The sequence below is a fragment of the Oncorhynchus tshawytscha genome, unplaced genomic scaffold, assembly GCF_018296145.1.
Source record: "Oncorhynchus tshawytscha isolate Ot180627B unplaced genomic scaffold, Otsh_v2.0 Un_contig_2834_pilon_pilon, whole genome shotgun sequence".
Classification (NCBI taxonomy): domain Eukaryota; kingdom Metazoa; phylum Chordata; class Actinopteri; order Salmoniformes; family Salmonidae; genus Oncorhynchus; species Oncorhynchus tshawytscha.
In genome coordinates, this window is record NW_024609132.1 from 20,616 (window position 1) to 48,599 (window position 27,984).

The 27,984-nt window shown below is 48.6% G+C and overlaps 1 protein-coding gene across 1 annotated transcript in view; it reads left to right on the forward strand.

The window, feature by feature from the left end:
• The window catches only part of LOC121844320 (pre-mRNA 3'-end-processing factor FIP1-like), a 31,729-nt gene extending 9,872 nt beyond the window's left edge, over positions 1–21,857 (forward strand). The window contains 16 exon segments of the mRNA XM_042314257.1: positions 2,639–2,692; positions 7,323–7,422; positions 8,186–8,342; positions 9,110–9,136; positions 10,906–10,920; positions 10,923–10,956; positions 12,023–12,081; positions 12,999–13,022; positions 14,801–14,818; positions 14,821–14,862; positions 16,319–16,456; positions 16,576–16,996; positions 20,441–20,722; positions 21,618–21,696; positions 21,699–21,758; positions 21,834–21,857. Of these exon segments, the coding sequence (XP_042170191.1) occupies positions 2,639–2,692; positions 7,323–7,422; positions 8,186–8,342; positions 9,110–9,136; positions 10,906–10,920; positions 10,923–10,956; positions 12,023–12,081; positions 12,999–13,022; positions 14,801–14,818; positions 14,821–14,862; positions 16,319–16,456; positions 16,576–16,996; positions 20,441–20,722; positions 21,618–21,696; positions 21,699–21,758; positions 21,834–21,857 (1,534 nt within the window).
• The last annotated feature ends 6,127 nt before the right edge of the window (positions 21,858–27,984 follow it).

Here is a 27,984-nt window from a genome sequence, read left to right on the forward strand (position 1 = left end):
CAGGTAGAGATGGTAAGAGCTGTACACAGGTCAGATGAATAAGAGCCGTACACAGGTCAGATGAATAAGAGCTGTACACAGGTCAGATGAATAAGAGCTGTACACAGGTCAGATGAATAAGAGCCGTAAGGTTAGCATAGGACAGGTAGAGACAGGCCGTAAGGTTAGCCTAGGACAGGTAGAGATGGTAAGAGCTGTACACAGGTCAGATGAATAAGAGCTGTACACAGGTCAGATGAATAAGAGCCGTAAGGTTAGCATAGGACAGGTAGAGACAGGCCGTAAGGTTAGCCTAGGACAGGTAGAGATGGTAAGAGCTGTACACAGGTCAGATGAATAAGAGCTGTACACAGGTCAGATGAATAAGAGCTGTACACAGGTCAGATGAATAAGAGCTGTACACAGGTCAGATGAATAAGAGCTGTACACAGGTCAGATGAATAAGAGCTGTAAGGTTAGCCTAGGACCGGTAGTGATGGTAAGAGCTGTACACAGGTCAGATGAATAAGAGCTGTACACAGGTCAGATGAATAAGAGCTGTACACAGGTCAGATGAATAAGAGCCGTAAGGTTAGCCTAGGACCGGTAGAGATGGTAAGAGCTGTACACAGGTCAGGTGAATAAGAGCTGTACACAGGTCAGATGAATAAGAGCCGTAAGGTTAGCCTAGGACAGGTAGAGATGGTAAGAGCTGTACACAGGTCAGATGAATAAGAGCCGTAAGGTTAGCCTAGGACAGGTAGTGGTGGTAAGAGCTGTACACAGGTCAGATGAATAAGAGCTGTACACAGGTCAGGTGAATAAGAGCTGTACACAGGTCAGATGAGTAAGAGCTGTACACAGGTCAGATGAATAAGAGCTGTAAGGTTAGCCTAGGACAGGTAGAGGTGGTAAGAGCTGTACACAGGTCAGATGAATAAGAGCCGTAAGGTTAGACTAGGACAGGTAGAGATGGTCAGAGCTGTACACAGGTCAGGACAGGTACATATAGGTTAGCATAGGACAGGTAGAGATGGTAAGAGCTGTACACAGGTCAGATGGTAAGAGCTGTACACAGGTCAGATGGTCAGAGCTGTACACAGGTCAGATGGTCAGAGCTGTACACAGGTCAGATGGTCAGAGCTGTACACAGGTCAGATGAATAAGAGCCGTAAGGTTAGCCTAGGACAGGTAGTGATGGTCAGAGCTGTACACAGGTCAGATGAATAAGAGCCGTAAGGTTAGCCTAGGACAGGTAGAGATGGTAAGAGCTGTACACAGGTCAGATGGTAAGAGCTGTACACAGGTCAGATGAATAAGAGCTGTACACAGGTCAGATGAATAAGAGCTGTACACAGGTCAGGTGAATAAGAGCCGTAAGGTTAGCCTAGGACAGGTAGAGATGGTAAGAGCTGTACACAGGTCAGATGAATAAGAGCCGTAAGGTTAGCCTAGGACAGGTAAAGATACGGTAAGGTTAGCCTAGGACAGGTTGTACGGTAAGGTTATCCCAGGACAGGTACGGACAGTAAGGTTATCCTAGGACAGGTAAAGATACGGTAAGGTTAGCCTAGGACAGGTTGAGATACGGTAAGGTTATCCTAGGACAGGTTAAGAGACATGAGAGAGACTCATGTATTAGCTCTGGTAGAGGATTTGGCAAAACACTGTCTGACAGACAGACAGGCAGGCAGACAGACAGACAGGCAGACACAGACAGACAGGCAGACACAGGCAGACACAGACAGACAGGCAGACAGACAGACAGGCAGACACAGGCAGACACAGACAGACAGGCAGACACAGACAGACAGGCAGACACAGACAGACAGGCAGACACAGACAGACAGGCAGACACAGACAGACAGGCAGACACAGACAGACAGGCAGACACAGACAGACAGGCAGACACAGACAGACAGGCAGACACAGACAGACAGGCAGACACAGACAGACAGGCAGACACAGGCAGACACAGGCAGACACAGGCAGACACAGGCAGACACAGGCAGACACAGGCAGACAGACAGGCAGACACAGACAGACAGGCAGACACAGACAGACAGGCAGACACAGACAGACAGGCAGACACAGACAGACAGGCAGACACAGGCAGACAGGCAGACACAGGCAGACAGGCAGACACAGACAGGCAGACACAGACAGGCAGACACAGACAGACAGGCAGGCAGACACAGACAGACAGGCAGACACAGACAGACAGGCAGACACAGACAGACAGGCAGACACAGACAGACAGGCAGACACAGACAGACAGGCAGACACAGACAGACAGGCAGACACAGACAGACAGGCAGACACAGACAGACAGGCAGACACAGACAGACAGGCAGACACAGACAGGCAGGCAGACACAGACAGGCAGACAGACACAGACAGGCAGGCAGACACAGACAGGCAGGCAGACACAGACAGGCAGGCAGACACAGACAGGCAGACACAGACAGGCAGACACAGACAGGCAGACACAGACAGACAGGCAGACACAGACAGACAGGCAGACACAGACAGGCAGACAGAGACAAGCAGACACACAAGCTTGCTTCTGTTTTTCTCCTCACTGTACACATGAATGAGTTCCTCTGAGTGTGTGAGGGGAGGTCTAACTGTGTCTCCCCCCTTCTCCCTCTGATGGTAGGATCTCCCCCCCACAGTGGACTGCTCCCCCCGTCCAGGACATGTCCTACTATACGTGAGTGGGATGGGGCTTTATCACTATAACACACTGATACATGGGATGGGGCTTTATCACTATAACACACTGATACATTCATCTTGAGTTGGATGGGGCTTTATCACTACAACACACTGATACATGGGATGGGGCTTTATCACTATAACACACTGATACATGGGATGGGGCTTTATCACTATAACACACTGATACATTCATCTTGAGTTGGATGGGGCTTTATCACTACAACACACTGATACATGGGATGGGGCTTGTTCACTACAACACACTGATACATGGGATGGGGCTTGTTTCACTACAACACACTGATACATGGGATGGGGCTTGTTCACTACAACACACTGATACATGGGATGGGGCTTTTCACTACAACACACTGATACACATGTGGGATGGGGGGCTTTATCACTACAACACACTGATACATGGGATGGGGCTTTATCACTACAACACACTGATACATCCATACAGTATTGAGTGGGATGGGGCTTTATCACTACAACACACTGATACATCCATGTACAGGAGTGGGATGGGGCTTTATCACTACAACACACTGATACATCCATGTGAGTATTGAGTGGGATGGGGCTTTATCACTACAACACACTGATACATCCATGTATAGTATTGAGTGGGATGGGGCTTTATCACTACAACACACAACACACTGATACATGGGATGGGGCTTTATCACTACAACACACTGATACATCCATGTACAGTATTGAGTGGGATGGGGCTTTATCACTACAACACACTGATACATCCATGTACAGGATGGGATGGGGCTTTACATCACTACAACACACTGATACATCCATGTATAGTATTGAGTGGGATGGGGCTTTATCACAACAACACACTGATACATCCATGTATAGTATTGAGTGGGATGGGGCTTTTCACAACAACACACTGATACATCCACAGTGGGATGGGGCTTTATCACTACAACACACTGATACATCCATGCTTTATCACTACAACACACTGGTATTGAGTGGGATGGGGCTTTATCACTACAACACACTGATACATCCATGTATAGTATTGATGGGGATGTATACAGTGGGCTGGGGCTTATCACTACAACACACTGATACATGGGATGGGGCTTTATCACTACAACACACTGATACACATGTATAGTATTGATGGGATGGGGCTTGTTCACTACAACACACTGATACATGGGATGGGGCTTTATCACTACAACACACTGATACATCCATGTACAGTATTGATGGGGTGGGATGGGGCTTTATCACAACAACACACTGATACATCCATGTACAGTATTGAGTGGGGGATGGGGCTTTATCACTACAACACACTGATACATCCATGTACAGTATTGAGTGGGATGGGGCTTTATCACTACAACACACTGATACATCCATGTACAGTATTGAGTGGGATGGGGCTTTATCACTACAACACACTGATATATCCATGTACAGTATTGAGTGGGATGGGGCTTTATCACAACAACACACTGATACATGGGATGGGGCTTTATCACTACAACACACTGATACATCCATGTACAGTATTGAGTGGGATGGGGCTTTATCACTACAACACACTGATACATGGGATGGGGCTTTATCACAACACACTGATACATCCATCTACAGTATTGAGTGGGATGGGGCTTTATCACAACAACACACTGATACATGGGATGGGGCTTTATCACAACAACACACTGATACATGGGATGGGGCTTTATCACAACAACACACTGATACATGGGATGGGGCTTTATCACAACAACACACTGATACATGGCATGGGGCTTTATCACTACAACACACTGATACATGGGATGGGGCTTTATCACTACAACACACTGATACATGGGATGGGGCTTGTTCACAACAACACACTGATACATGGGATGGGGCTTTATCACTACAACACACTGATACATGGGATGGGGCTTTATCACAACAACACACTGATACATGGGATGGGGCTTTATCACTACAACACACTGATACATGGGATGGGGCTTTATCACAACAACACACTGATACATGGGATGGGGCTTTATCACTACAACACACTGATACATGGGATGGGGCTTTATCACTACAACACACTTGATACATGGGATGGGGCTTTATCACTACAACACACTGATACATCCATGTACAGTATTGAGTGGGATGGGGCTTTATCACTACAACACTGATACATCCATGTACAGTGGGATGGGGCTTTATCACTACAACACACTGATACATCCATGTACAGTACAGTGGGATGGGGCTTTATCACTACAACACACTGATACATCCATGTACAGTGGGATGGGGCTTTATCACTACAACACACTGATACATCCATGTACAGTATTGAGTGGGATGGGGCTTTATCACAACAACACACTGATACATCCATGTACAGTATTCTGTCTTGTCCAGATGCTATTTAAAACACAAAATAAACTCATTTTAATTTACCTCGGCCGATAAACTAGTGACAAACGTCGTAGTTGCGTCACGTCGTTAGGGCACAACGTGGTAGACAACAATTGTCGCCGCGGCAACGTTAAGTTTAACGGGAGTCATCACCTTGGCAACAGTAAACACATTTAAATGCAACACACGTATGCACATTGACTCACGTGTGTGTGTGACAGGTGATAGCCATGTTATAGACATGTAATAACAGATTCTACATCTTATGTGTGTATTAGTGCTGCTGTGTGTTGTCCTTTCTGACTTTAGTGTCCTGTCACCGATCTGTGGTGTGGTGGTTAGGTACCGATCTGTCTGTGGTGGTTAGGTACTGATCTGTCGGTGGTGGTTAGGTACTGATCTGTCTGTGGTGTGGCGGTTAGGTACCCCGATCTGTCTGTGGTGGTGAGGTACCGATCTGTCTGTGGTGTGGCGGTTAGGTACCGATCTGTCTGGCGGTTAGGTACCGATCTGTCTGTGGTGTGGCGGTTAGGTACCCCGATCTGTCTGTGGTGTGGTGGTTAGGTACCCCGATCTGTCTGTGGTGTGGTGGTTACCCCGATCTGTCTGTGGTGTGGTGGTTAGGTACCCCGATCTGTCTGTGGTGTGGTGGTTAGGTACCCCGATCTGTCTGTGGTGTGGTGGTTAGGTACCCCGATCTGTCTGTGGTGTGGTGGTTAGGTACCCGATCTGTCTGTGGTGTGGTGGTTAGGTACCCCGATCTGTCTGTGGTGTGGTGGTTAGGTACCCCGATCTGTCTGTGGTGTGGTGGTTAGGTACCCGATCTGTCTGTGGTGTGGTGGTTAGGTACCCCGATCTGTCTGTGGTGTGGTGGTTAGGTACCCCGATCTGTCTGTGGTGTGGTGGTTAGGTACCCCGATCTGTCTGTGGTGTGGTGGTTAGGTACCCCGATCTGTCTGTGGTGTGGTGGTTAGGTACCCCGATCTGTCTGTGGTGTGGTGGTTAGGTACCCCGATCTGTCTGTGGTGTGGTGGTTAGGTAACCCGATCTGTCTGTGGTGTGGTGGTTAGGTACCCCGATCTGTCTGTGGTGTGGTGGTTAGGTACCCCGATCTGTCTGTGGTGTGGTGGTTAGGTACAGAGCTGTCTGTGGTGTGGCGGTTAGGTACCCCGATCTGTCTGTGGTGGTGAGGTACCGATCTGTCTGTGGTGTGGCGGTTAGGTACCGATCTGTCTGTGGTGTGGCGGTTAGGTACCGATCTGTCTGTGGTGTGGCGGTTAGGTACCCCGATCTGTCTGTGGTGTGGCGGTTAGGTACCCCGATCTGTCTGTGGTGTGGCGGTTAGGTACCCCGATCTGTCTGTGGTGTGGCGGTTAGGTACAGAGCTGTCTGTGGTGTGGCGGTTAGGTACCCCGATCTGTCTGTGGTGTGGCGGTTAGGTACCCCGATCTGTCTGTGGTGTGGTGGTTAGGTACCCCGATCTGTCTGTGGTGTGGTGGTTAGGTACCCCGATCTGTCTGTGGTGTGGTGGTTAGGTACCCCGATCTGTCTGTGGTGTGGTGGTTAGGTACCCGATCTGTCTGTGGTGTGGTGGTTAGGTACCCCGATCTGTCTGTGGTGTGGTGGTTAGGTACCCCGAACTGTCTGTGGTGTGGTGGTTAGGTACCCCGATCTGTCTGTGGTGTGGTGGTTAGGTACCCCGATCTGTCTGTGGTGTGGTGGTTAGGTACCCCGAACTGTCTGTGGTGTGGTGGTTAGGTACCCCGAACTGTCTGTGGTGTGGTGGTTAGGTACCCCGATCTGTCTGTGGTGTGGTGGTTAGGTACCCCGAACTGTCTGTGGTGTGGTGGTTAGGTACCCCGATCTGTCTGTGGTGTGGTGGTTAGGTACAGAGCTGTCTGTGGTGTGGTGGTTAGGTACAGATCTGTCTGTGGTGTGGTGGTTAGGTACCCCGAACTGTCTGTGGTGTGGTGGTTAGGTAGTCTAGTGGTTAAGAGCGTTGGCTTAGTCGTTAATGACTGAGTAGACGGCAGGTAGTCTAGTGGTTGGAAGGTTGCTTGTTCGAATCCCAGAGCCAACTAGGCGAAACATCTCATCTTGAGCCAAAAGGCCCTTAGTCGTGACAGCTTCCTGTTTGTTGTTCCGGAGGAGATGGTCTGCTGAGTGACTCATGTTGTACGGTGGGGGGTTGTGTTCAGGAAGACCAGTGGTACGATCGACGTGATTGGAGGAGGGACCGCTACCATCAGCAGAGTGGAGGGACGACGAAGACACAACCTGGAGGGAAACAACATCCAGGTATATACACACACACACACACACACACACACACACACACACACACACACACACACACACACACACACACACACACACACACACACACACACACAACCTGGAGGGAAACAACATCCAGGTACACACACACACACACACACCTGGAAGGAAACAACATCCAGACACACACACACACACACACACACACACACACACCACACACAACATCCAGACACACACACACACACACACACACACCTGGAGGGAAACAACATCCAGGTACACACACACACACACACACACACACACCTGGAGGGAAACAACATCCCATGTATATATATACTCACACACGCACACACACACACACAATATTTAGGAAGTTGTTCTTAATGTTTTGTAAACTCAGTGTAATATGTGAACTAAACAGAAAAAGTATATATTATTAATTTAAATAAAATAATGAGCCATACATCGAGTCCAAAACGTCAGTTAAAAAACATAAATATCGAGGTAGTTTTAAATCTTCCAGGAACTCATCTTTAATTTCCTGAGGAAAACAGTTCCTTGCTGTTATGAAAACCTTATGTTGACACCCAGAGTCATATTTTAGTTTTATTTAGTCTTTTCAACAGGTTTGTAAAGGACTTTTTAGCCTGGTATCGTAGTAATACTGGTGTCGGGACAACCCTTCACTAACACATGAAATGACATGGCCTACATAGAAGTTCTGTTGGCTGTTGAATCACATACCCAGTTGTGATTTGGCCATTTCTTCGTTGTCTAGGTGATTTCGGAACACTCGTCGTCGGACGCTGAGCAAAACCCCAACAAGATGCCCCCCTTCTTCCCCCCCGGCCCCCTCCCCCCAAACATCCCTCCTCCCCCATTCCTTCCCCCTCCTCCCAACGTCAGCCAGGCTCCCCCTCTCATCCCACCACCAAGTAAGTCTACACCTCTCTCACTTTGTCATTCTTTCTCCTCCCCCCCCGTCTCTCTCTCTCTCTGTCTCCTCTCTCTCTCTCTTGTCTCCTCCCCCGTCTCTCTCTCTTGTCTCCTCTCTCCCCCCGTCTCTCTCTCTCTCTTGTCTCCTCTCTCTCTCTCTTGTCTCTCTCTCTCTCTCTTGTCTCCTCTCTCTCTCTCTTGTCTCCTCTCTCTCTCTTGTCTCCTCTCTCTCTCTCTTGTCTCTCTCTCTTGTCTCTCTCTCTCTCTCTCTCTTGTCTCCTCTCTCTCTCTCTTGTCTCTCTCTCTCTCTCTTGTCTCCTCTCTCTCTCTTGTCTCCTCTCTCTCTCTTGTCTCTCTCTCTCTCTCTTGTCTCTCTCTCTCTCTTGTCTCCCCTCTCTCTCTCTCTTGTCTCTCTCTCTCTCTCTCTCTTGTCTCCCTCTCTCTCTGTCTCTGTCTCCTCTCTCGCTCTCTGTCTCTCTCTCTTGTCTCCCCCCGTCTCTCTTTCTGTCTCTCTCTGTCTCCTCTCTCCCCCTCTCTCTGTCTCTCTCTCTCTCCCTCTCTCTCTCTGTCTCTTCTCTCTCTGCCTCCTCTCTCTCTCTCTCCTGCCTCTTCTCTCTCTGCCTGCTTTCTGTCTCTCCCCCTCTAACTTTCTCTCCTGCATTCTCTCCCAGGCTCTAACTTTCTCTCCCTTTTATATATTTGTATATTCACCCTGTTTAACTTTCCCACAGAGAGGAATTTGCTAACAATTGTTTTTATTTGTTAGGAATACCTATGAATGTCCCTCCTCCTGGTAAGAACAATACTCCCAACTATACTCACTGGTACCAGACAAAATACACAATGACATTCATGATGTGGGAAAGACTAGACAACAAGAGTTGGTGATGTCATATTGGTATACTATACAGGATTTCATATTGTTATAGACTCAGTTAGAATGTGTCAGTGTGGTGATGTCAATGTGGTATTGACTCAACAGTTAGAATGTGTCAGTGTGGTGATGTCATAATGTGGTATAGACTCAGTTAGAATGTGTCAGTGTGGAGATGTATAATGTGGTATAGACTCAACAGTTAGAATGTGTCAGTGTGGTGATGTCATAATGTGGTATAGACTCAACAGTTAGAATGTATCAGTGTGATGATGTCATAATGTGGTATAGACTCAACAGATAGAATGTGTCAGTGTGGTGATGTCATAATGTGGTATAGACTCAACAGTTGGAATGTGTCAGTGTGGAGATGTCATAGTCATATTGTGGTATAGACTCAACAGTTAGAATGTATCAGTGTGATGATGTCATAATGTGGTATAGACTCAACAGATAGAATGTGTCAGTGTGGTGATGTCATAATGCGGTATAGACAACAGGTAGAATGTGTGGTGATGTCATAATGTGGTATAGACTCAACAGTTAGAATGTGTCAGTGTGGAGATGTCATAATGTGGTATAGACTCAACAGTTAGAATGTGTCAGTGTGGTGATGTCATAATGTGGTATAGACTCAACAGTTAGAATGTGTCAGTGTGGTGATGTCATAATGTGGTATAGACTCAACAGTTAGAATGTGTCAGTGTGGTGATGTCATAATGTGGTATAGACTCAACAGTTAGAATGTGTCAGTGTGGTGATGTCATAATGTGGTATAGACTCAACAGTTAGAATGTGTCAGTGTGGTAATGTCATAATGTGGTATAGACTCAACAGTTGGAATGTGTCAGTGTGGAGATGTCATAATGTGGTATAGACTCAACAGGTAGAATGTGTGGTGTGGTGATGTCATAGTCATAATGCGGTACAGACTCAACAGTCAGAATGTGTGGTGATGTCATAGTCATAATGTGGTACAGACTCAACAGTTATAATGTGTCGGTGTGGTGATGTCATAGTCATAATGTGGTACAGACTCAACAGTTAGAATGTGTCAGTGTGGTGATGTCATAATGTGGTATAGACTCAACAGTTAGAATGTGTCAGTGTGGTGATGTCATAATGTGGTATAGACTCAACAGTTAGAATGTGTCTGTCATAATGTGGTATAGACTCAACAGTAGAATGTGTCAGTGTGGTAATGTCATAATGTGGTATAGACTCAACAGTTGGAATGTGTCAGTGTGGAGATGTCATAATGTGGTATAGACTCAACAGGTAGAATGTGTGGTGTGGTGATGTCATAGTCATAATGTGGTACAGACTCAACAGTTAGAATGTGTCAGTGTGGTGATGTCATAATGTGGTACAGACTCAACAGTTAGAATGTTTCAGTGTGGTGATGTCATAGTCATAATGTGGTACAGACTCAACAGTTAGAATGTTTCAGTGTGGTGATGTCATAATGTGGTACAGACTCAACAGTTAGAATGTGTCAGTGTGGTGATGTCATAGTCATAATGTGGTATAGACTCAACAGTTAGAATGTGTCAGTGTGGTGATGTCATAATGTGGTACAGACTCAACAGGTAGAATGTGTCAGTGTGGTGATGTCATAATGTGGTATAAACTCAACAGTTATAATGTGTCTGTGTGTGTCTTAATAGTAACACTGTGTGTGTGTGCAGGTTTCCCTCCTCCCAGCGGCCCCCTCCCTCTCTCATCCCCACCTTGGACAGGTAAGACACCTCCACAGCTCTACCTTGTAGACATGGATAGATTGAGCCCTTGCCTCTCCCCTCCTATGTACTTGTAGAGATCTAAGGCAGCGTTTACACAGGCAACCCAATTCTGATCTGTTGACTGGAAGTCTATGGGTATCTGCTAGCATGCTATGGGTATCTGCTAGCATGCTATCCATTTGTTTGTATGCTGTTCTTTGTATGACAGTATAATATTTGATTATTAACCAATGATATTAGGCCACTCTTGGCCATGATTACAGACACCTGTGTCTTTTGACACTATATAAACGAGTCATCCCGCAGTGTTTGTGATTATACCCTGATGAAGACAGCTTGGCTGTCGAAACGTTGGTAATTAAATGATTGCATCGGAGTGTGCGGCTCTCTTTTATTTTCAAGCATGCTATGGGTATCTGCTATAGCATGCTATGGGTATCTGCTATAGCATGCTATGGGTATCTGCTATAGCATGCTATGGGTATCTGCTATAGCATGCTATGGGTATCTGCTATAGCATGCTATGGGTATCTGCTATAGCATGCTATGGGTATCTGCTATAGCATGCTATGGGTATCTGCTATAGCATGCTATGGGTATCTGCTATAGCATGCTATGGGTATCTGCTATAGCATGCTATGGGTATCTGCTATAGCATGCTATGGGTATCTGCTATAGCATGCTATGGGTATCTGCTATAGCATGCTATGGGTATCTGCTATAGCATGCTATGGGTATCTGCTATAGCATGCTATGGGTATCTGCTATAGCATGCTAGTAGATACCCATCGACTTCCAGTCAACGCGCTAACTCTATTTAACATTGGCTCACGAATACCACCTCTAACGTCCTTCATGCTGGACACAGAGACATAAACATGGTGTCCACGAGTCCATCTGACTCTGGGGAAGTGGATAAAGAGCATCATTACCAGAATCCTGAAATATCCATTTAATATGATTGATTGGATCAATATGTAAATGGCATCTAAAGTATTGGTTAAAATGATCATGACGACTTTGATATATTTAACTTTTTTATTTTTTAAATATTTTTTTATAGCAGTGGGCATCCAGGTGGATATGATGTTCGTCCCGTTCCACCATACCCCTTCCCCACAGGTAGGGGGCGACAACACACACTATCACTTTCAATCAATATTATATTATATATAAGTCTGTCCAAAATGGATCCCTATTCCCTATGTAGTGCGCTACCGTTGACTAAGGTGCCATTTCCGATGTAGCCTCACTCTCAATCACTTTCAATTAATAATAAGTTATTACTATATTAAATGGTATTAAATCAATCCATGGGCTTCATTTAACAAGATAAATAGGATGAGTCCCAATGGGACACAATCTGGCCTAATATAATGCATTTCTTTTAAGCAGGGTCGATAGGGCTGTGGTCAAAAGTAGTGCCCTATATAGGGAATAGGGTGCCATAGGGCTCTGGTCTAAAGTAGTGCACTATATAGGGAATAGGGTGTCATAGGGCTCTGGTCTAAAGTAGTGCACTATATAGGGAATAGGGTGTCATAGGGCTCTGGTCTAAAGTAGTGCACTATATAGGGAATAGGGTGTCATAGGGCTCTGGTCTAAAGTAGTGCACTATATAGGGCTCCAGTTGGGAAGCACCCATTTATGAACTTGATCCAAAGTTTGATTGATATTAGGGCCGGTACGATACCAGTATTTGAAACAAACATCATTATGTTGGAAACAAACATCATTATGATGGAAAACAGCCCTGATGTTGGAAAACAGCCCTGATGTTGGAAACAACCCTGATGTTGGAAATCTGCTATAGACATGGAAGGTGATTTTGGAAAACAGCCCTGATGTTGGACAACAACCCTGATGTATGGGTATCTGCTATAGACATGGAAGGTGTTTTAGGTAGCTACACACTGATGTTGGACAACAACCCTGATGTATGGGTATCTGCTATAGACATGGAAGGTGTTTTAGGTGGGTACACACTCATATGTACACACACAATATTGTAATAATCGATCATGTTTATTGTCCCTCAGGTGGTTTCCCTCCTCCTATGACAGGTATGTCCTCATCACTACAGTATATCACTACAGTATATCACTACAGTATATCACTACAGTATGTCCTCATCACTACAGTATGTCACTACAGTATATCACTACAGTATATCACTACAGTATATCCTCCTCCTCACTACAGTATATCACTACAGTATATCCTCCTCCTCCTCACAGTACATCACTACAGTATATCCTCCTCCTCACAGTATATCACTACAGTATATCACTACAGTATATCACTACAGTATATCACTACAGTATATCCTCATCACTACAGTATATCCTCACTCACAGTATATCACTACAGTATATCACTACAGTATATCCTCCTCTCTCCACTACAGAATATCACTACAGTATATCCTTAACACGACAGTATATCACTACATTATATCCTCCTCCTCTCCACTACAGTATATCACTACAGTATATCCTCAACACGACAGTATATCACTACATTATATCCTCACAGTATATCACTACAGTATATCACTACAGTATATCACTACAGTATATCCTCATCACTACAGTATATCACTACAGTATATCCTCCTCACAGTATATCCTACAGTATATCACTACAGTATATCCTCCTCCTACTCCTCTACAGTATATCACTACAGTATATCACTACATTATATCCTCCTCACAGTATATCACTACAGTATATCACTACAGTATATCCTCAACACGACAGTATATCACTACAGTATATCCTCATCCTCTCCACTACAGTATATCACTACAGTATATCACTACATTATATCCTCCTCTCCACTACAGAATATCACTACAGTATATCCTCAACACGACAGTATATCACTACATTATATCCTCCTCCTCTCCACTACAGAATATCACTACAGTATATCCTCAACACGACAGTATATCACTACATTATATCCTCCTCCTCTCCACTACAGAATATCACTACAGTATATCCTCAACACGACAGTATATCACTACATTATATCCTCCTCCTCTCCACTACAGTATATCACTACAGTATATCCTCAACACGACAGTATATCACTACATTATATCCTCCTCACAGTATATCACTACAGTATATCCTCAACACGACAATATCACTACAGTATATCCTCAACACGACAGTATATCACTACATTATATCCTCCTCCTCTCCACTACAGTATATCACTACAGTATATCACTACATTATATCCTCCTCACAGTATATCACTACAGTATATCCTCAACACGACAGTATATCACTACAGTATATCCTCATCCTCTCCACTACAGTATATCACTACAGTATATCCTCCTCCTCACTACAGTATATCACTACAGTATATCCTCAACACGACAGTATATCACTACATTATATCCTCCTCCTCTCCACTACAGTATATCACTACATTATATCCTCCTCACAGTATATCACTACAGTATATCCTCATCACTACAGTATATCACTACAGTATATCCTCATCACTACAGTATGTCACTACAGTATATCACTACAGTATATCCTCATCACTACAGTATGTCACTACAGTATATCACTACAGTATATCCTCCTCATCACTACAGTATATCACTACAGTATATCACTACAGTATATCCTCATACTCTTCACTACTATAATGTCTCTGTCTCCAGGTGGCTACCCTCCTCCTCCTCATCCACACTACAGTATATCACTACAGTATATCCTTCTCCTCTTTGTCTCCAGGTGGCTACCCTCCTCCTCATGCCAGGTGTGGTGTCTCCTTGGCCTCTTTGTCTCCATGATGGACCTCCTCCTATGCCAGGTGTGGTGACTCCATGGCCTCCATGATGGACCAGTCTAAACAGTGGGACTACTACCCTCCAGGTAAACCAGTCTAAACAGGTAAACCAGTCTAAACCAGGTAAACAGTCTACCCTCCAGGTAAACCAGTTTAAACAGTAGTATTGCTACCCTCCAGGTAAACCAGTTTAAACAATAGTACTGCTACCCTCCAGGTAAAGCAGTCTAAACAGTAGTACTGCTACCCTCCAGGTAAACCCGTCTACCCTCGAGGTAAACCAGTCTAAACAGTAGTACTGCTACCCTCCAGGTAAACCAGTCTAAACAGTAGTACTGCTACCCTCCAGGTAAACCAGTCTACCCTCCAGGTAAACCAGTCTAAACAATAGTACTGCTACCCTCCAGGTAAACCAGTCTAAACAGCAGTACTGCTACCCTCCAGGTAAACCAGTCTAAACAGTAGTACTGCGACCCTCCAGGTAAACCAGTCTAAACAGTAGTACTGCTACCCTCCAGGTAAACCAGTCTACCCTCCAGGTAAACCAGTCTAAACAATAGTACTGCTACCCTCCAGGTAAACCAGTCTAAACAGTAGTACTGCTACCCTCCAGGTAAACCAGTCTAAACAGTAGTACTGCTACCCTCCAGGTAAACCAGTCTACCCTCCAGGTAAACCAGTCTAAACAATAGTACTGCTACCCTCCAGGTAAACCAGTCTAAACAGTAGTATTGCTACCCTCCAGGTAAACCAGTCTAAACAGTAGTACTGCTACCCTCCAGGTAAACCAGTCTAAACAGCAGTACTGCTACCCTCCAGGTAAACCAGTCTAAACAGTAGTGCTGCTACCCTCCAGGTAAACCAGTCTACCCTCCAGGTAAACCAGTCTAAACAATAGTACTGCTACCCTCCAGGTAAACCAGTCTAAACAATAGTACTGCTACCCTCCAGGTAAACCAGTCTAAACAGTAGTACTGCTACCCTCCAGGTAAACCAGTCTAAACAGCAGTACTGCTACCCTCGAGGTAAACCAGTCTAAACAGTAGTACTGCTACCCTCCAGGTAAACCAGTCTAAACAGTAGTACTGCTACCCTCCAGGTAAACCAGTCTACCCTCCAGGTAAACCAGTCTAAACAATAGTACTGCTACCCTCCAGGTAAACCAGTCTACCCTCCAGGTAAACCGAAACAGGAGGGTGGTATAGACAATGTATTTATTTAATGTGATCAGCGGTAGATCTGTGTAATAGCAGAATTTAAAGGTCATATCTGATTGAGCTGACCTATGCAGCGGTTACCGTGACTACGGTCTCCGTGAACACAGGAACATTGCCTTTTAAAAGGGTCATAGCTGACGAAGCAGGATCAGATTGAATCCCAGCCTTACTCTCTGTTAGTCAGCGCCTCTACAAACTGTTTTGGGGTTTCAGCTGTTTTTTACTAGTGATCAACCAATCAACCTGTCAATCAATAACCAATCAATCAGTCTGACCTGATGTTCTTTACTGTACTACTACCCATCAGGACCGGGACCAGGACCAGGACCCAGACGGGAGGACAAGAGGGAGAAGGAGAGAGAGAGACCCAGGGAGAGACCACATGAGAGGGAGAGAGAGCGAGAGCACAGCCCCTCCACTATGGCTTACAACAGGTTGGTCGAGGGCGACGAGGCCACAATGGGTTAGTCGAGGGCGACGGCGGGTGGGCGACGGCGGGTGGGCGACGGCGGGTTGGGCGACGGCGGGTTGGGCGACGGCGGGTTGGGCGACGGCGGGTTGGGCGACGGCGGGTTGGGCGAGGGCGACGGCGGGTTAGTCGAGGGCGACGGCGGGTTGGTCGAGGGCGACGGCGGGTTGGTCGGGCGACGGCGGGTTGGTCGAGGGCGACGCGCGGGCGACGGCGGGTGGTCGGTCGACGCGCGGGCGACGGCGGGTTGGTGGTCGCGCGGGCGACGGCGGGTTGGTTGGTCGACGACGCGGGCGACGGCGGGTTGGTCGAGGGCGACGGCGGGTTGGTCGAGGGCGACGGCGGGTTGGTCGACGCGGGCGACGGCGGGTTGGTCGAGGGCGACGGGGCGGGTTGGTCGAGGGCGACGCGCGGGCGACGGCGGGTTGGGCGCGGGCGACGGCGGGTTGGTCGAGGGCGCGCGGGCGCGGGCTGGCGGGCGACAGCGGGTTGGTCGAGGGACGCGCGCGGGCGACGGCGGGTTGGCGACAGCGGGTTGGTCGAGGACGACGCGAGGGCGACAGCGGGTTGGTCGAGGCGACGCGCGGGCGACGGCGGGTTGGTCGAGGCGCGCGGGCGACGGCGGGTTGGTCGAGGGCGACGCGCGGGCGACAGCGGGTTGGTCGCGCGGGCGACGGCGGGTTGGTCGAGGGCGACGCGCGGGCAGCGGGTTGGTCGAGGACGCGCGGGCGACGGCGGGTTGGTCGAGGCGAGGGCGACAGCGGGTTGGTCGAGGGCGACGCGCGGGCGACAGCGGGTTGGTCGAGGCGACGCGCGGGCGACGGCGGGTTGGTCGACGCGCGGGCGACGGCGGGCGGGTTAGTCGAGGGCGACAGCGGGTTAGTCGAGGGCGACAGCGGGTTGGTCGAGGGCGACAGCGGGTTGGTTAGCGGGCGACGGCGGGTTGGTCGAGGGCGACAGCGGGTTGGTCGAGGGGACGACAGCGGGCGGGTAGTGGTCGGACGACGCGCGGGCGACGGCGGGTGGTCGTTGGACGACGCGCGGGCGACAGCGGGTTACGGCGGGTGGTCGAGGACGACGCGGGCGGGCGACAGCGGGTTAGTCGCGGGCGACAGCGGGTTAGTCGAGGACGACAGCGGGTTAGTCGAGGGACGCGCGGACGAGCGGGTTAGTCGACGCGCAGGCGACAGCGGGTTAGTCGAGGACGACGGGCGACAGCGGGTTAGTCGAGGGCGACAGCGGGTTAGTCGAGGACGACGCGGGTTAGGCGACAGCGGGTTAGTCGAGGGCGACGGCGGGGCGAGGGCGAGCGGGTTAGTCGAGGACGACGCGCGGGCGACAGCGGGTTAGTCGAGGACGACAGCGTCGGGCGACAGCGGGTTAGTCGAGGACGACAGCGGGTTGTCGGGCGACAGCGGGTTAGCCGAGGACGACAGCGGGTTGGGCGGGCAGACAGCGGGTTAGTCGAGGGCGACAGCGGGTTAGTCGGACGACGCGTGGCGACAGCGGGTTAGTCGAGGGACGCGCAGGCGACAGACAGCGGGTTAGTCGAGGACGACGCGCGGGCGACAGCGGGTTAGTCGGACGACGCGCGGACGACAGCGGGTTGGACGACAGCGGGCGACAGCGGACGACAGCGGGTTAGCCGAGGACGACAGCGGGTTAGTCGAGGACGACGCGCGGGCGACAGCGGGTTAGTCGGACGGCGACAGCGGGTTAGTCGCAGGCGACAGGGGTCGAGGACGACGCGCAGGGTTAGTCGAGGACGACGCGCGGGCGACAGCGGGTTAGTCGAGGACGGGCGACAGCGGGTTGTCGCGGGCAGCGGGACAGCGGGTTGTCGCGGGCGACAGCGGGTTAGTCGAGGACGACAGCGGGTTGTCGCGGGCGACAGCGGGTTAGTCGAGGGCGACGACAGCGGGTTAGTCGCGGGCGACAGCGGGTTAGTCGGACGACAGCGGGTTAGTCGAGGACGACAGCGGGTTAGTCGAGGACAGCGGGCGCGGGGCGACGACAGCGGGTTAGTCGAGGGACAGCGACAGCGGACGACAGCGTTGGGCGACAGCGGGTTTCGAGGACGACAGCGGGTTAGGGCGACAGCGGGTTAGTCGAGGGCGACAGCGGGTTAGCGGGTGGGCGACAGCGACAGCGGGTTAGTCGTGGGCGACAGCGGGTTAGTCGGGTGGGCGACAGCGGGTTAGTCGAGGGCGACAGCGGGTTAGTCGAGGGCGACAGCGGGTTAGTCGGCGGGCGGGACAGCGGGTTAGTCGAGGGCGACAGCGGGTTAGTCGGATGACGCGCGGGCGACAGCGGGTTAGTCGACGACGACAGGCGTCAGAGGGTTAGTCAGGAGGACGACGCGCAGGCGACAGCGGGTTAGTCGAGGACGACGCGCGGGCGACAGCGGGTTAGTCGAGGACGACGCGGGCGACAGCGGGTTAGTCGAGGGCGACGCGGGCGGCAGTGTTCTAACAGTATATCTTCCCCCACTGTCCCTGTCCCAGTACCGGGCTCGGACCAGTGGTCCTCTGCTCGCTAACACAAGTGAACGCATTCCTTGGCAAGGCACAAACCAGTTGAGCTATAGAAACATATTGAATACGATAGCTAGCTGTGGAGTGCGCATACAGCACATTCTTTTTTTAATATATATTTTTATTTTATTTATTTTATTTTGAATTTTACTCCCTTTTCTCCCCAATTTCGTGGTATCCAATTGTTTTAGTAGCCAACGACCAACAGATTGGCACACCTCATCTCACTGTCCAATCAGAAAAGATCTGTTTAACTTCTTATGGGCAGGCTGGACGGTAGCGTCCCACCTGGCCAACATCCTGTGACATTACAGAGCGTGAAATTCAAATGACAGAAATATAAATATTTAACATTCATGTAAATACAAGTGTTATACATCAAAGTAAAGCTTAACTTCTTGTTAATTAATTATTGTTAGTCCAGCCGCTGTGTCAGATTTCAAAAAGGCTTTACATCGAAAGCACACCACGCAATTATCTGAGGACAGCGCCCCGCTTACAAAAGCATGAAAACAGTTTTCAACCAGGCAGGTGCGACACGAAAGTCAGAAATAGTAATATAATAAATGCCTTACCTTTGAAGATCTTCTTCTGTTGACACTCCAATAGGTCCCAGTTACATCACAAATGGTCCTTTTGTTCGATAAAGTCCTTCTTTATATCCATAAAAACTCAGTTTAGCTGGTCGAGCTTCAGTCAATAATCCACCCAGTTTCCCTCCATCAAAATGCATACAAAATGAATCCCAAACGTTACTAATAAACTTATCAAAACAACGTTTAATAATCAAACCTCAGGTACCCTAATAAGTAAATAAACGATCAAATTTAAGACAGAGAATAGTATGTTCATTACCGGAGATAAATAACAAAACACACGTGGAAACACTACAGCCAAAATGCGAGCCTCTTAGAAAAACTACAACTTCTTGCTCATTTTTCCAAAACTCAGCCTGAATCTCTTTCTAAAGACTGTTGACATCTAGTGGAAGCCCTAGGAACTGCAATCTGGGAGGACTTCGCCTCGTAAAAAACATGAAAGACATTGAAAACAGTGGTAGGCTGAATTTTTTTTTTTTTTTTTAATGGTTTGTCCTCTGGGTTTCGTCTGCCATATCAGTTCTGTTATACTCACAGACATTATTTGAACAGTTTCATAAACTTTAGAGTGTTTTCTATCCAAATCTACCAATTATATGCATACCCTAGCTTCTGGGCCGGAGTAACAGGCACTTTACTTTGGGCACGCTTTTCATCCAGACATGAGACATGAAAATACTGCCCCCTACAACGACCGACAGATTGACACAACTCATCTCACTGTCCAATCAGAAAAGATCTGTTTAACAACGACCAGATTGAACAGTGAGTTGTTTCAATCAGAAAAGATGATTAGTCATGTCACTGTCCAGCGTCCAATGAGATATTCTGTCTGGTCTCCATAGTGACGAGGAGCGGTACCGTGGTTACCGGGAGTACCAAGCGGAGCGTGGCTACAGCGGCGGTGACCGCGGAGGAGGTGACCGTGGAGGGGGGGAGCGTGGCGGAGTAGACCGCGGAGGTGACCGTGGAGGGGGGGAGCGTGGCGGTGACCGTGGGAGTGGTGGTGAGCGTGGTGGTGGAGGCGGCGAGCGCCACAGAGACAGGTCGAGCCGTGAGAAGGAGGAGAGACACAGAGAGAGAAGACACAGAGAGAAGGAGGAGGGGAGACACAAGTCATCACGCAGGTACGCCCCGCACTCACTCACTCTCTCTCACACACACATTATTTCACCTCTTTGTTGTATCAGAATCAGAACTGTCTTCCTTTTCTCTCTCTCTGTCTCTCTCTCCTCTCTGTCTCTCTCTCTCTCCTGTCTCTCCTCTCTGTCTCTCTCTCTCTCCTGTCTCTCTCCTGTCTCTCCTCTCTGTCTCTCTCTCTCTCCTGTCTCTCTCCTGTCTCTCCTCTCTGTCTCTCTCCTCTCTCTCCTGTCTCTCTCTCTGTCTCTGTCTCTCTCCTCTCTGTCTCTCTCTCTCTCTGTCTCTCACTCTCTCTCTCTCTCTCTCTCTCTCTCTGTCTCTCTCTCACTCTGTCTCTCTCTCTGTCTCTCTCTGTCTCTGTCTCACTCTGTCTCTCACTCTCTCTCTCTGTCTCTCTCTCACTCTGTCTCTCACTCTCTCTCTCTGTCTCTCTCTCACTCTGTCTCTCACCCTCCTCTCCCTCTGTCCTCTCTCTCTCTCTGTCTCTCTCTCACTCTGTCTCTCACTCTCTCTCTCTGTCTCTCTCTCACTCTGTCTCTCCCCTCTCTGTCTCTCTCTCTCTGTCTCTCTTCTCTCTGTCTCCCTCCTGTCCTCTCTCTGTCTCTCTCTCTCTGTCTCTCACTCTCTCTCTCTGTCTCTCTCTCACTCTGTCTCTCACTCTCTCTCTGTCTCTGGGAGGAGACCAGGAGAACCAGGACACCATGGAGTCTCTCTCTCTCTGTCTCTCACTCTGTCTCTCACCTCTCTCTCTGTCTCTCTCTCACTCTGTCTCTCACTCTCTCTCTCTCTGTCTCTCTCTCACTCTGTCTCTCTCTCCCTCTGTCTCTCTCCCTCTGTCTCTCACTCTGTCTCTCTCCCTCCCCTCTTTCTCACTCTGAGCAGTAGCAGCAGGAGGAGACATGATAGTGAAGAAGGAGACGGTCACAGGAGACACAAACACAAGAAGAGCAAGAGGAGCAATGGGAGGGCAAGGAACCCAGTGATGACATGGGAGGAGACCAGGAGAACCAGGACCACCATGGAGTGATGAAGAGAACACCCTCCTCTCCCTCTGTCCCTCTTCATCTCTCTCTCTCTGTCTACATGGGAGGAGACCAGGAGAACCAGGACACCATGGAGTGATGAAGAGAACACCCTCCTCTCCCTCTGTCCCCCTCTTCATCTCATGGGAGGAGACCAGGAGAACCAGGACACCTCTCTCTGTCTACTGTCTGGGAGGAGACCAGGAGAACCAGGACACCATGGAGTGATGAAGAGAACACCCTCCTCTCCCTCTGTCCCTCTTCATCTCTCTCTCTCTGTCTACATGGGAGGAGACCAGGAGAACCAGGACACCATGGAGTGATGAAGAGAACACCCTCCTCTCCCTCTGTCCCTCTTCATCTCTCTCTCTCTCTACATGGGAGGAGACCAGGAGAACCAGGACACCATGGAGTGATGAAGAGAACACCCTCTCTCTCCCTCTGTCCCTCTTCATCTCTCTCTCTGGGAGGAGACCAGGAGAACCAGGACACCATGGAGTGATGAAGAGAACACCCTCCTCTCCCTCTGTCCCTCTTCATCATCTCTCTCTCTCTCTGTCTACGTGGGAGGAGACCAGGAGAACCAGGACACCTCTCTCTCTGTCTACGTGGGAGGAGACCAGGAGAACCAAGGACACCATGGAGTGATGAAGAGAACACCCTCATCTCTCCCTCTGTCCCTCTTCCTCTGTCCCTCTTCATCTCTCTCTCTCTCTGTCTACGTGGGAGGAGACCAGGAGAACCAGGACACCATGGAGTGATGAAGAGAACACCCTCCTCTCCCTCTGTCCCTCTTCATCTCTCTCTCTCTGTCTACGTGGGAGGAGACCAGGAGAACCAGGACACCATGGAGTGATGAAGAGAACACCCTCCTCTCCCTCTGTCCCTCTTCATCTCTCTCTCTCTCTGTCTACGTGGGAGGAGACCAGGAGAACCAGGACACCATGGAGTGATGAAGAGAACACCCTCCTCTCCCTCTGTCCCTCTTCATGGAGTGATCTCTCTCTCTGTCTACATGGGAGGAGACCAGGAGAGGACACAGGACACCATGGAGTGACATGAAGAGAACACCCTCCTCTCCCTCTGTCCCTCTTCATCTCTCTCTCTGTCTGGGAGGAGACCAGGAGAACCAGGACACCATGGAGTGGGAGGAGTCCCTCTTCACCAGGAGAGACCAGGAGAACCAGGACACCATGGAGTGATGAAGAGAACACCCTCCTCTCCCTCTCCTCTCATCTCTCTCCCTCTGTTGGGAGGAGACCAGGAGAACCAGGACACCATGGAGTGATGAAGAGTCCCTCCATCTCCCTCTGTCCTCTCTCTCTCTCCCTCAGAGCACTGTTGTAGTTGATCATGCTCAGAGATCTCTTGTTCATCTCCCTTTACCCGTTCTTTCCTTCGTAGTCATGATGATCATAAACAACCCTCATCTTCTGTCATTTATTTTCGTCCCTCTATTTTCTTAACCAAACACCTCGCTGAAAGATGTCAATTTGTTGAATTAAAAAACAAGCTTTTGATAACTTCTGTGTGTTGGGTGGTTTGTGTTGGGTGGTTTCTGTGTGTGGCTGGTTGTTTCTGTGTGTGGCTGGTTGGTGTGTGTGTGTGGCTGGTTGTGTGTGTGTGTGGCTGGTTGGTGTGTGTGTGTGGCTGGTTGGTGTGTGTGTGTGGCTGGTTGGTGTGTGTGTGTGGCTGGTTGGTGTGTGTGTGTGGCTGGTTGGTGTGTGTGTGTGGCTGGTTGTGTGCTGGTTGGTGTGTGGCTGGTTGGTGTGTGTGTGTGGCTGGTTGGTGTGTGTGTGTGGCTGGTTGGTGTGTGTGTGTGGCTGGTTGGTGTGTGTGTGTGGCTGGTTGGTGTGGTTGGCTGGTTGTGTGTGTGTGTGGCGGGTGGTGGTGTGTGTGTGTGGCCGGGTGGTTTCTGTGTGTGTGAGGCTGGGTGGTTTCTGTGTGTGTGAGGCTGGGTGGTTTCTGTTTTATTTATTTTTTATTTCACCTTTATTTAAGCAGGTAGGCTAGTTGAGAACAAGTTCTCATTTGCGACTGCGACCTGGCCAAGATAAAGCATAGCAGTGTGAACAGACAACACAGAGTTACACATGGAGTAAACAATTAACAAGTCAATAACACAGTAGAAAACAAAGGGGGAGTCTATATACATTGTGTGCAAAAGGCATGAGGAGGTAGGCGAATAATTACAATTTTGCAGATTAATAACACTGGAGTGATAAATGATCAGATGGTCATGTACAGGTAGAGATATTGGTGTGCAAAAGAGCAGAAAAGTAAATAAATAAAAACAGTATGGGGATGAGGTAGGTAAAAATGGGTGGGCTATTTACCGATAGACTGTACAGCTGCAGCGATCGGTTAACTGCTCAGATAGCAGATGTTTGAAGTTGGTGAGGGAGATAAAAGTCTCCAACTTCAGCGATTTTTGCAATTCGTTCCAGTCACAGGCAGCAGAGAACTGGAATGAAAGGCGGCCAAATGAGGTGTTGGCTTTAGGGATGATCAGTGAGATACACCTGCTGGAGCGCGTGCTACGGATGGGTGTTGCCATCGTGACCAGTGAACTGAGATAAGGCGGAGCTTTACCTAGCATGGACTTGTAGATGACCTGGAGCCAGTGGGTCTGGCGACGAATATGTACCGAGGGCCAGCCGACTAGAGCATACAAGTCGCAGTGGTGGGTGGTATAAGGTGCTTTAGTGACAAAACGGATGGCACTGTGATAAACTGCATCCAGTTTGCTGAGTAGAGTGTTGGAAGCAATTTTGTAGATGACATCGCCGAGTCGAGGATTGGTAGGATAGTCAGTTTTACTAGGGTAAGTTTGGCGGCGTGAGTGAAGGAGGCTTTGTTGCGGAATAGAAAGCCGATTCTTGATTTGATTTTCGATTGGAGATGTTTGATATGAGTCTGGAAGGAGAGTTTACAGTCTAGCCAGACACCTAGGTACTTATAGATGTCCACATATTCAAGGTCGGAACCATCCAGGGTGGTGATGCTGGTCAGGCGTGCGGGTGCAGGCAGCGAACGGTTGAAAAGCATGCATTTGGTTTTACTAGCGTTTAAGAGCAGTTGGAGGCCACGGAAGGAGTGTTGTATGGCATTGAAGCTCGTTTGGAGGTTAGATAGCGCAGTGTCCAAGGACGGGCCGGAAGTATATAGAATGGTGTCGTCTGCGTAGAGGTGGATCTGTGTGTGTGAGGCTGGGTGGTTTCTGTGTGTGTGAGGCTGGGTGGTTTCTGTGTGTGTGTGGCCGGGTGGTTTCTGTGTGTGAGGCTGGGTGGTTTCTGTGTGTGAGGCCGGGTGGTTTCTGTGTGTGAGGCCGGGTGGTTTCTGTGTGAGGCCGGGTGGTTTCTGTGTGAGGCCGGGTGGTTTTGTGTGTGAGGCCGGGTGGTTTCTGTGGTTTCTGTGTGAGGCCGGGTGGTTTCTGTGTGAGGCCGGGTGGTTTCTGTGTGTGGCCGGGTGGTTTCTGTGTGAGGCCGGGTGGTTTCTGTGTGAGGCCGGGTGGTTTCTGTGTGTGGCCGTGGTGGTTTCTGTGTGAGGCCAAAGGCTTTGTGGTTTCTGTGTGTGGTACGGGACACAGGTTTCATGTGTGAGGCTGGGTGGTTTCTGACTACATTAGAGGCCATAAGGGACACATAGACTACATTGCCATGACACATAGACTACATTAGAGGCCATAGGGGTGTGGTATATGATAGCAGATAGAGGCCTTTGCGGCTTTGAAAGACTACATTAGAGGCCATAAGGGACACATATAGACTACATTAGAGCCACATAGACTACATTAAAGGCCATAAGGGACACATGTAGACTACATTCAGAAATTACCATTAGAAGCCACATTGACACATTAGAGGCCATAAGGGAACTGTTACATAGACTACATTGATTAACACATTAAATAGAGCTACATTAGAGGCCATAAGGGATACATATAGACTACATTAGAAGCCAGACTACATTAGAAGCCATAAGGGATCCATAGACTACATTAGAGGCCAAAGGGCCTTACATATGACTACATTAGAGGCCATAAGGGATACATAGACTACATTAGAGGCCATAAGGGACACATAGACTACATTAGAGGCCATAAGGGATACATATAGACTACATTAGAGGCCATAAGGGATACATATAGAATACATTAGAGGCCATAAGGGATACACATAGACTACATTAGAGGCCATAAGGGATACATTAGAGGCCATAGGGACTACATACATTAGAGGCCATAAGGGATACATATAGACTACATTAGAGGCCATAGACATATAGACTACATTAGAGGCCATAAGGGATACATATAGACTACATTAGAGGCCATAAGGGATACATAGACTACATTAGAGGCCATAAGGGATACATAGACTACATTAGAGGCCATAAGGGATACATATAGACTACATTAGAGGCCATAAGGGATATAGACTACATTAGAAGCCATAAGGGACACATAGACTACATTAGAGGCCATAAGGGACACATATAGACTACATTAGAGGCCATAAGGGATACATATAGACTACATTAGAAGCCATAAGGGATACATATAGACTACATTAGAGGCCATAAGGGACACATAGACTACATTAGAGGTCATAAGGGATACATATAGACTACATTAGAAGCCATAAGGGATACATAGACTACATTAGAAGCCATAAGGGATACATAGAGTACATTAAATCAAATCAAATTTTATTTGTCACATACACATGGTTAGCAGATGTTAATGCGAGTGTAGCGAAATGCTTGTGCTTCTTGTTCCGACAATGCAGTAATAACCAACAAGTAATCTAACTAACAATTCCAAAACTACTGTCTTATACACAGTGTAAGGGGATAAAGAATATGTACATAAGGATATATGAATGAGTGATGGTACAGAGCAGCATAGGCAAGATACAGTAGCTGATATCGAGTACAGTATATACATATGAGATGAGTATGTAAACAAAGTGGCATAGTTAAAGTGGCTAGTGATACATGTATTACATAAGGATGCAGTCGATAATATAGAGTACAGTATATACGTATGCATATGAGATTAATAATGTAGGGTAAGTAACATTATATAAGGTAGCATTGTTTAAAGTGGCTAGTGATATATTTACATTTCCCATCAATTCCCATTATTAAAGTGGCTGGAGTTGAGTCAGTGTGTTGGCAGCAGCCACTCAATGTTAGTGGTGGCTGTTTAACAGTCTGATGGCCTTGAGATAGAAGCTGTTTTTCAGTCTCTCGGTCCCAGCTTTGATGCACCTGTACTGACCTCGCCTTCTGGATGATAGCGGGGTGAACAGGCAGTGGCTCGGGTGGTTGATGTCCTTGATGATCTTTATGGCCTTCCTGTAACATCGGGTGGTGTAGGTGTCCTGGAGGGCAGGTAGTTTGCCCCCGGTGATGCGTTGTGCAGACCTCACTACCCTCTGGAGAGCCTTACGGTTGTGGGCGGAGCAGTTGCCGTACCAGGCGGTGATACAGCCCGCCAGGATGCTCTCGATTGTGCATCTGTAGAAGTTTGTGAGTGCTTTTGGTGACAAGCCGAATTTCTTCAGCCTCCTGAGGTTGAAGAGGCGCTGCTGCGCCTTCTTCACGATGCTGTCTGTGTGAGTGGACCAATTCAGTTTGTCTGTGATGTGTATGCCGAGGAACTTAAAACTTGCTACCCTCTCCACTACTGTTCCATCGATGTGGATAGGGGGGTGTTCCCTCTGCTGTTTCCTGAAGTCCACAATCATCTCCTTAGTTTTGTTGACGTTGAGTGTGAGGTTATTTTCCTGACACCACACTCCGAGGGCCCTCACCTCCTCCCTGTAGGCCGTCTCGTCGTTGTTGGTAATCAAGCCTACCACTGTTGTGTCGTCCGCAAACTTGATGATTGAGTTGGAGGCGTGCGGGACCACGCAGTTGTGGGTGAACAGGGAGTACAGGAGAGGGCTCAGAACGCACCCTTGTGGGGCCCCAGTGTTGAGGATCAGCGGGGTGGAGATGTTGCTGCCTACCCTCACCACCTGGGGGTGGCCCGTCAGGAAGTCCAGTACCCAGTTGCACAGGGCGGGGTCGAGACCCAGGGTCTCGAGCTTGATGACGAGCTTGGAGGGTACTATGGTGTTGAATGCCAAGCTGTAGTCGATGAACAGCATTCTCACATAGGTATTCCTCTTGTCCAGATGGGTTAGGGCAGTGTGCAGTGTGGTTGAGATTGCATCGTC